The sequence below is a fragment of the Manis javanica genome, unplaced genomic scaffold (assembly GCF_040802235.1).
Source record: "Manis javanica isolate MJ-LG unplaced genomic scaffold, MJ_LKY HiC_scaffold_25, whole genome shotgun sequence".
NCBI classification, from domain to species: domain Eukaryota; kingdom Metazoa; phylum Chordata; class Mammalia; order Pholidota; family Manidae; genus Manis; species Manis javanica.
Window position 1 is genome coordinate 921,096 of NW_027332171.1, and position 9,489 is coordinate 930,584.

Genomic DNA, 9,489 nt, shown 5'->3' on the forward strand with positions numbered 1-9,489 from the left:
ACATCATCAAGACAAAGTACCAATGAAAAGTCAGTCCCATCTTAAGAAGCCACTCAACAAGGCTGATAACGGCTTTTTGCATTTTCTGCTTTGTATTTCTAAACCACTGTTGGATATAACTTTATTTGTGGATAAATTTGACCAGGCTCTAGAGGGTGAATACCTCATATTCACTAACACAGAGTAGGATGCAAAACTGCCGAAAGGATGCTTTGATTTTACAGAAACTCCTGAAGGTGAGTCTGACTTCTGAGAACAGTGACGAGGTGTATGCCACGACCTGGCACTCATTTGTGGGCAGGGATCTAGGGACACCCAGGAAATTGGTCCCAAAGGTCCCTGCAGGAGTTGGAAAGGCTTAAGGATTGAGGGAAAGCTTCAGAAATAACACTTGGATTAGAAGATAGGTTCATTTCTAGGGGAAGGTAAGTGCTCAGCCAATTCCAACGAATTCCAATGAAGTCCCCCCTTCCCTAGATATGCAAGTGAGAAATCTCTCTTAGCTGCCTTCTAGGGTGTCACATTCCTTACCTCTCTGCTCAATAGCCAGCTGTGAAGGTTCAGATTATAGTAAAGGAGTTATGACATTAGAAATCTTGAGAACAAATCATATCACTTTGATAACAAAATGATCCTCATTAACCCTTAGAATAATAAAAATTCTACTATTGACTTTGGTTTTTATAACATCTGTAAAATTCGGGAAGTCTGGCAGCACCACAGATATTTGATCCGTTCTCACTCTCTATCCAGATAATCAGGGACTTGCATGACTTACCACTGATGATGGCACCTTGTCCTCACGAGTTACTCCAAGCGAAGACAGACAAAGGGATCAACAAGGTTTACTTTGCTTTGAACAATTTCTAGTTTGGATTCAGATTGGAAAAATGTCTGATTACCTCAAAAAGAACAAAACTGAGAGGCTGTGCCTCTCATTTTCATGGGTTAACAGGCTAACTCCTTACCATCCCATTAATTAACACAAATCTGTGTGGTCCTAAGGAATCAGGTGGAAATTCTCTTGACTCTGGCTCCAAGATTCAGAATGTTCTAGAAAAATTCCCTACTATTTGTCTTTTCTTATGAGGTTCATACTAAGACCCTATGTTGAACCTCAAGGTCCTTACAAGAGGATCTTACAAGAACCTCAGAATCTCCCAGACTATGCTATGAATTCTCCCCTTCCTAGATATACAAGTGAGAAATCCTGCATTCATGCACGCATGCATTCATTCTTATATTGTCTCCTGTGATCCGGTACTATGATGGGTGCGGGGTGGACAATGGGGTGTACAAGATATGAGGGCCATGAGTCCCTCCTTCTCGAGAATGTGAAATAAGAGAATATATAAAATGAACAGCCTAAGTCCTCAATTACAGTAATTAAAATCCAGAAAAGTAACGATACACTGGACACTTCTGACAGAGTTAGCAGTACCTTTACATAAAAGTGTGGTCCCTGGATTGCCTCAGAGGGCTAGGTTGCCTGGGTCCAAATTGGAGCAATAACAGTGCCACATACTTATGCTTTTCCTGTGGGCATAATCAGATGCAGGAAGACGTGTTATTGTACATAGAAAGCAGGCCAAAATGATCATCTCGGATTTTATCAGAGTAAGAACTCATGCTGTCATGGAAAGACTCACACAGAACCGTTAGTACAGCTTTTAAAAAATCAGTTGTGTTGCTGCTACTCAGCCTATAATGACATCACCACCTGACACTGTGCAAATCACTTTATAGTCATTGCCTCATACAATCTATACAACTTCACAGGATTGATGTTAATATTATTTGTATTTTGAAGATTAAGAAACTGAAGTGCACAGAGGTAAAGTTGTTATGGTCAGACAGCTGGTAAACAGCAAAAGCAGGTGAGAATCCAGGGCTGCTCGATTCCAGTGGTCAAATTCTTAAATCTACTAGGCTTCACTGCCAATTTTGTGGACCAATCAGTCTGACTGTGCTTTCCGAAATCAGAATTTGGTACTTATGGCACCTTCAACCACAGCTATAATTTTCAGTGTACGTGAACATCTTAGAAGCTAAGCCATGTCTCACTCATGCAATTTTTATTTGATTCCATAGTTTTTTTTTAATAGACCAAGCCATAGAAACCTTGTAGATTCAGGGACTTAGCTACACATTCTGGGTGGAATTCTCTTTATCTTTTTCTCTAGTGTCATTAAAGTCATTTTGCTATGTATATAAGAGCCTTGACCTGGGAAAAGCCATTCACTGGCTTACCCTGACTTCATTGGGAGCGTTAGTGACAAGATCCCAGCTAGTTTGTACTCCCGTGACAAGAATCTAGCCAAGATTTCTGTAATCATTAATAAACACAAGGAGATGTAAATGTTAGCCTGTCCTCCACCTCTAAATCAGTGCAAGACCCTGGTCAGTTTATCACCCTCTTTCTGCTTCAGTCACAAGACATATGTATGGATCGCTGCCTTTCCACCTACTGACCACTTGCAGAAACTTAAATGAGACAGCACAGCATAAATACATTGAAAAAGCATATAACAGTCTATAAGAAATGGTCCCTGAGTTGCTGTAAGATATCTACTCATTCTCCAAGGTTTATACCCAGCCTGTGCTACTCTCCCCTCTCACATGCAAAGTGCTCCAAAATGTACCCCCTTTTCAGCACCTGAAAGAGAAGAGGAATTGATTCTGGCAAATGAAATCAGGTAAGGTGCTTCTGATAGATACAGTGGTGTGATATCTGACCCTCTTAATTTATACCCCTGTCCCATCCATGTGAGCTCACATTTTCATTTTTGCTGTGTAAATTTTCATTTTATCAGGGAAGGAACCAACTTTATGAATGAGGGTCTTTATGAGGCCATTCAAATCCTACCCCTTAGGTAAACGTCTAACATTCATTCCTGTAAGGATGAGCCTGACTCAGATCCAAGCAGTAATTCACAAAACCGTAAGAGTTTGGGGGACCTCCTATGTGATGATTGTTCAGTGGAGTGAAGGAAATGTTTATGGGTGTGACAGCAACTACTAACAGCCGACACAATACCCGGGGTGTTTTCATTCTCTAGTTTTCCTTTGAGCATCTATTCTAACCTATTGTCCTCCCAGTAGTCTAGAGAAAGCTTGCATACAGTATTCAGTGCCTTTGAGTGGTGAGGCCCAGAGCAGGGCAGGGCCCAGACCAGAAACACACATCAGCCTGATCGCCTTCAAGCAGAGACTCAGGGAGAGGCAGAGAGATGATATTTTCCTCATGCAGGAAAATAGTTTGTGATTTGAGTACTGAATTTAAAAGTCAAACTGGTAAGTAGGAAAATGGGCACATTTTCAATGACCATGTTTTCTAAACCCAGAGTAACTAAGCTGCACCAGGCTTGTATGAGCAATATTTTCCTTTCATGAACACTTAATTCACACTTTACAAGACCTTGCGCTCTGCCTAAATGGAAACCTATCCAGGTTGTGAAAAACACTTCTTCATTTATTGATTGATTCAATAAACACTTACAGGTCACCACACTAGGCATTAAGAAAGAGATGAATAAAATACAGTCCTTATCCTGCAGGAGATTATGTATTTATAAGAAATAAGACAAAAAGAAAACATATTATAATAAATATAGGGTGAAAGTTTGTTTTAGGAGGGTGTACAAACTCTTGTGCTTGATACTTTCTTTACCATATATGAGAACGTGGCCATTGTCCACTTCTGATAGCGGGAGGAATTTGTATAAACTCCCCAAAGCGGGAGTCTTTATTGGTGCTGATTTTTGACTTGGTGTACCTCCCTTGACTCTTGCCAAGAGGCACAGAGAAAGTTTATGAAAGGGACGGGGATGTGGTGGCTGTGGGTAAGGGTCAATGTACTGAAAGGCTTGGAGCTCTTTCTTCAACCACCAGCCAGTAATGGAGTCATCATACTCGGTGCTGCTGAATTAGCACAAGCTGACTGCTTTCTCTCTAGGAAGATGACCCTGAAGAGAAAAATCAAGCGTACTTATTATGGGACAATATAACTCCCAAAACGAAGATCATTATGACTTCATATTGCATGGCCAGTGTATCATTTCTAGGCACTGTAGAAGTTTAGACATTCAGGGGTTCTAAGTTCAGCTGCTTCTTGCAAAACAACACTGAAGTCAAAGTCCTGAGCTCGGCTGCCACATGGGGCAAATTAGCCTGGCTCCTGTTCATAGTGAGAGGCTTTATACTTAAGCTCAGACAACTGTCTTGAAAATGTGAGTTGACACACACAAGTGAGAATAGAGAGTGGCCAGCCCAGCATAAACTCATCTTCAAAACTACTAAGGCTATAGGTGTTAAGACAGTTTCATCACCTTTACCCTACAGCACACAGCACTTTCTTCCCAAACATGTTTTGTTTTATTTCTTTTGTCCTAGGAAGCTGAGTGTGCCACTTTTATGGGGTACAAAAATCAAACCATAGAGATCCAGTTCCACTTTCACCCATTCTCACCCATCGTGGAGGTACAAATGTGTATTTTTGTGGCTTTCCTGCTAATGTATACTGGCAGTCTCATTGGGAATGCCACGATCTTTCTCACTGTCTGGGCAGAGCGTGCCCTCCACACTCCCATGTATTTCTTCCTGGCCAATCTGGCAGTGCTGGAGATCTTTTACTCTTCCACTGTTGCCCCTCTGGCTTTGGTCAACCTCCTGACCATGGGGAGAATACCCATCTCTTTATCTGGCTGCGGCACACAGATGTTCTTCTTTGTCTTCCTGGGCAGTGCTGACTGTATCCTCTTGGGGATCATGGCTTACGATCGGTTTGTAGCTATCCGGGACCCCCTGCGCTACACCCTCATCATGAGGTGGCAGCTGTGTGTCCAGCTGGCTACCGGAGCCTTGGGCCTTGGCTTCCTTCTAGCCTTACAACTCACAGCTCTGATTTTCCACCTGCCGTTTTGTGGCCACAACAGAATCACTCACTTCTACTGCGATGTACTCCCGGTCTTGCGGTTGGCATGCGGGGATACTAGAATGCCAGAAGCCATGATCTTCATCGTCAGTGTCACCATCCTTACCATTCCCTTCTGCCTCATCTCCATCTCATACATCTTCATCGTCGCTGCCATTTTGAAGATCCGCTCAGCCGAGGGTCGACACAAGGCCTTCTCCACCTGCTCTTCTCATCTGACTGTGGTTCTCCTCCAATATGGCTGCTGTAGCCTTATCTACTTACGCCCCAGCTCTAGCTACGACCCAGAAATGGGCCGTGTGGTTTCTGTTGTCTACACCTTCGTCACCCCTGTGTTGAACCCTTTGATCTACAGTATGAGAAACAAGGAGCTGAAAGATGCACTAAATAGGGTGATGAAAAGACATTTACTGTGCTAGGAAAGGTGGGAGTTTCTGGGCTCATGTAAACGGCAGGAAACAATTCTTCGGAAAACTGTGAACTCAGGGATTAGACGACCTACACATTTGGAGAATTGGATTTACTCCTTCCTCATGCCTCAGTTCCTATTTCTGGCTCCCATGTATAGTGTGTGCTCATGAAAGTGAGATGTTATCATTTACAATAAAGGAGAGTTAACTCTTGATGGGCAGGTATTTCTGTCTGGTTTCTTCACTGATACATCACCTACAGTAAACACTCAATACGTATTTATTGAATTATTGAATTCCTTCAAGTGATAGCAAAGAACATTCCTGTTTCTTTCTTATCTCCCCACAATGCCCTACAGAGATTTTCACATACTGGACATTCCGTACATACTTGTAGAATAAGTGAAAGAGGTTTCCTCTAAGAACACTAATGATTCGAGTTTCCACTCACGTACTCTTATTTTTCTCTTTTCTGTTGACTGAGTGCTGGGATTTAAATGTTTATTCTGAAACCATTCGGTGTTGAGAAGTTGTAAAAATATAATACATAGATATCTGGAGTGTATTATCTTATCATTTAAAAAAATGTTTTTGGTGGTGCTTCAAAATTAGAAAATATCTTTACCCCATTTTCTTCTTATTCAGAATGGCAAATTCCAAGAAGCAGTGAGGGGCCCAATGGTTCTTTGGCAGAACTAGTATGAAAACTTTTCTCCTTCCTTGCCAATGTCTTGTTTTGGTTCTACTTTTAAAAATAAAACCTTGTCATTTTTAAATATAGCATACATCCATTTTAGAAAAATTGGGAAGCATATACATATAGACAGAGAAGTTAACAAATCATTTATAATGCCACCAATTGAAAGGAACCTCAGATACTATTTGGGTACTTCATACATTGTGTTTATTATATTATGAGGAAATTTTACAGACCGATTTAAATACAAATATAAGCCACGCTGAAGTAGGCTTCTAAAATATGATTCTTAAATCCTTTGAAATGATTTATTCTTTTATGGTTGTAAAGTATGGAAACATAATACTTTAACGGAAACCCTAATAAACGGCACATGCTACAAAGTCTACTTAGGTGCTTTATAGGTTGGGATGCTTACATCACTCAAACTTGCCAGTGCACACGTCTCAGCCCAGTAAATGTCCCAGCGATGGGGAAGAGGATTGCTGGAAGGGCAAGGTCATGCAAGAGTGGCATGGGCCATTCATGCTCACAAGGTATGGCAGCCAGAGTCTTTCTGATGAAAGCAAACCCTGCCAGTTGGATGGTGACTTGGTGGGCACCATACCTTGAGAAAGGATTTTTTGTAAATATCCAATATAAAGGAGTGTTTTGTAACAACTGGGCTGTGCATCCCTGAAATACAATAGTTTGTAATAATGTCAGCATGTATTTAATTGGCAATAGAAAAATTGAAACCATTTGTCTTATTGTCAAAAAATAAGATAAAACATGGTTGTTGAAACATATCTAATTACCTTGATTGGCATTTCACAGGCTACCAATTTTTCACTATTATAAGTATCACTGTGGTAAACATTCTCATATATAATTTATTGTGTGTAACTGACTACTTCTTTGGAGTTAAAATACTTTAAAGCCCTACTTACACATTGCCAAACTGCATTCCGGAAGACTCCTAATTTATACCCCCCAAACTCTTCACTAAAGTACTCGTTTTACAATTTCAGGGTCAACACAGACCTGGTTCCTTTCTCCCTCCCTCCCTTCCACTCTCCTTCGTTCCTTCCTTTCTTCTTTCTTTCTGTCTTCCTTCCATGTTGTCCTTATTCCTTTCTTTCTTTCTGATTCGTCAGTTTTATGGCCCCAGAATAGCAAATATACTGTTTACATATTTCATTAAGTAAATTGAACTTTTACATGTTTTAGAGCCACTTGAAATTTTTGTGGGTTTTTCTAAAATGCTTAAGGAATTTTAAAGTTTATTTTTAAGACTCTATTTTATGTTAACACTGTTTCTATAATACATGTAGATGTAGAAAATATTTTGAACATTTTGTAACTTGATATATGTTATCATATAGTTGTTAGCGTTATGGAATTCAGTATTTATATTTTTGCTTTGTGACTTTTCTATTTTTACAGTAGATGATGAAATTTAACCCTGAATTCATATGACTATTCACTCATATTTTGTCCATGCTGCTCTTTGATTAAAATTTTACGTGGAACTTATTTCTCATTCCGGCATTTATCCTGTAGTACACTGTCCTGTAAGGCTTGAGCTTTCCTCCCAAAGTGAGCAACCAGTTCCTTCAGATTAATTTTCAAATCATGTTTACTATTGAATCGAGATGTCAACTTTACCACATACTAAATGCACATTTATGTTAAGATTACTCTTGGCTTATTACTCTGGTCCATAAATCAGTCTGTATATTCCTGGCTGACAGTCTTGTCCCTGTGACTCCATAGAGTAGGTGTCATCTCAACTGCCTTTGCATCCCTAGGGCATCTTGTGTACTTAAAAGATGAATAAGAAATGACTCACTTGTGCAACTTTAGACAAGTCAGGCAATCGTTTTGAAAGTGATGAGCCAAATGACCTGACAGAGCTCTCACTTCGTGGGCATCTGTAACCTTCCGCAGCTGCTGGTCACCTTGTCCAGACATTACATGGAAGACAAAGAACTCATGGACACCCTCTTGGTTGCATAAAGGTAAGTTTGCAGGAGACGATAAAACATCTTTCCAAAGACGAGCTGTCCCCTGGGCCATAGCTGTCTTACAAAATGTTAATTACTACTTCACCTGTTTTCCTTGGAATAATAATGGAGAAGCTGTTCCGAGTCAAGATTTTAGATTTAGGAAGTTTGGGGAATTGTATTTTCCACTGGGTAATAGCCAATCTATGGCCTAAATCAGTACATGTAAAACCTTTCTACTTAAGTACTCTAATTAGCACAGAAGACAATTTATGTTCCTGAGGACTTGGTGATCAACCACAAGTAAGAAATATCTTAGAAATCTTGTTTTCACCCACCAAAGGTCATGGAGATCTTCCTTCTACGTATACTATCTCCACTTTTTTTAAGAATTGAAATCATTCCTCAAAATTATCATGTCAAAATTGGCCTTTAAAAAAAAGCTGCACCATGTTCACCTGGGACCCGACTTTGTCCTGGACACAATTTTACCCTTTAGATTCTAAAATACGCAGATTCTAATTTAGGAAGCATGCATAGAGCCTAACAGCCACTGCCATTCCTCCAGATTTATGTACAGAACAAAGTCAGCAAAGCATTCACTGGTTTACATGATGCCCATTGTATGGCTCAGCATTGTGGCATCAGACGCAAAGAAACCTGAGAGCTACAGACCGTCTCTTGAAAAGTGTGTCTCGCTGGTTTCTTCTTTGCAACAACCAACGGCACTTCATGTTTTCTAAGGACAAGACAGCTTCCAGATGGGACCTGACTTATATCTTTTCCTTGTCACAATAAAGAGACGACAACGAAAGGGGAACTTTTGTACAAAGAACTCAAGAGAAGAGTTAGATAGTGTAATGGATAATGGGGATTTCTTATGCAGTGCCCTGCATTTCGGTATTTCTCCATGTTTGATTCCTTTCCCTTTTCTAGACTCTATAATGAAATGAAGCCAAGATAGGCTATGCATTGCATTGAGACACAAGTGTTTTGAGGAAATTAGATGGATTTATGCCCAAGATGTGGGGTGGACTTCCTGAGCCCAAGGACATAGTAACTGAGAAGAACATGAACAGAAGGCACCATTGGGTGGCTTATCTCTAATGTCCTTATGGATTGAGTAATGCATTTGTACCACCTGCATAGGCTTGGTTAAACTCAAAGCCACTGTCTTGGATTTGGGACTCTAAGCCACCAGGAGGCTGCAAACTGAAACTGCAGGCATTATGAAAACATCTTCAGCCAAAACATCATAGATTTTAAGCACAATTTTCCCCCAACCTCTGTAGGAAAAAGAAGGGAGATTATTTTTGTTGCACTGGCAGGGGCAGGAGTTACTAGATAAGCCATAGGGCACATTGTAAGTATGCCTCTCAAGTCTGAAAATACTGTAATCTAACATCTTTGGTCTCAGATCTTAGCTGCTCTTTTTCCAATAGGCCACCTAAAATTCTATCTATG

At 40.4% G+C, this 9,489-nt stretch overlaps 1 protein-coding gene across 1 annotated transcript; it reads left to right on the plus strand.

The window, feature by feature from the left end:
* Positions 1 to 4,376: 4,376 nt before the first annotated feature.
* Positions 4,377 to 5,369, plus strand: LOC140847621 (olfactory receptor 10V1-like). The gene has a single exon (XM_073228335.1). It carries the CDS (start codon positions 4,414 to 4,416, stop codon positions 5,350 to 5,352), a length of 939 nt encoding a protein of 312 aa, XP_073084436.1. The 5' UTR covers positions 4,377 to 4,413; the 3' UTR covers positions 5,353 to 5,369.
* The last annotated feature ends 4,120 nt before the right edge of the window (positions 5,370 to 9,489 follow it).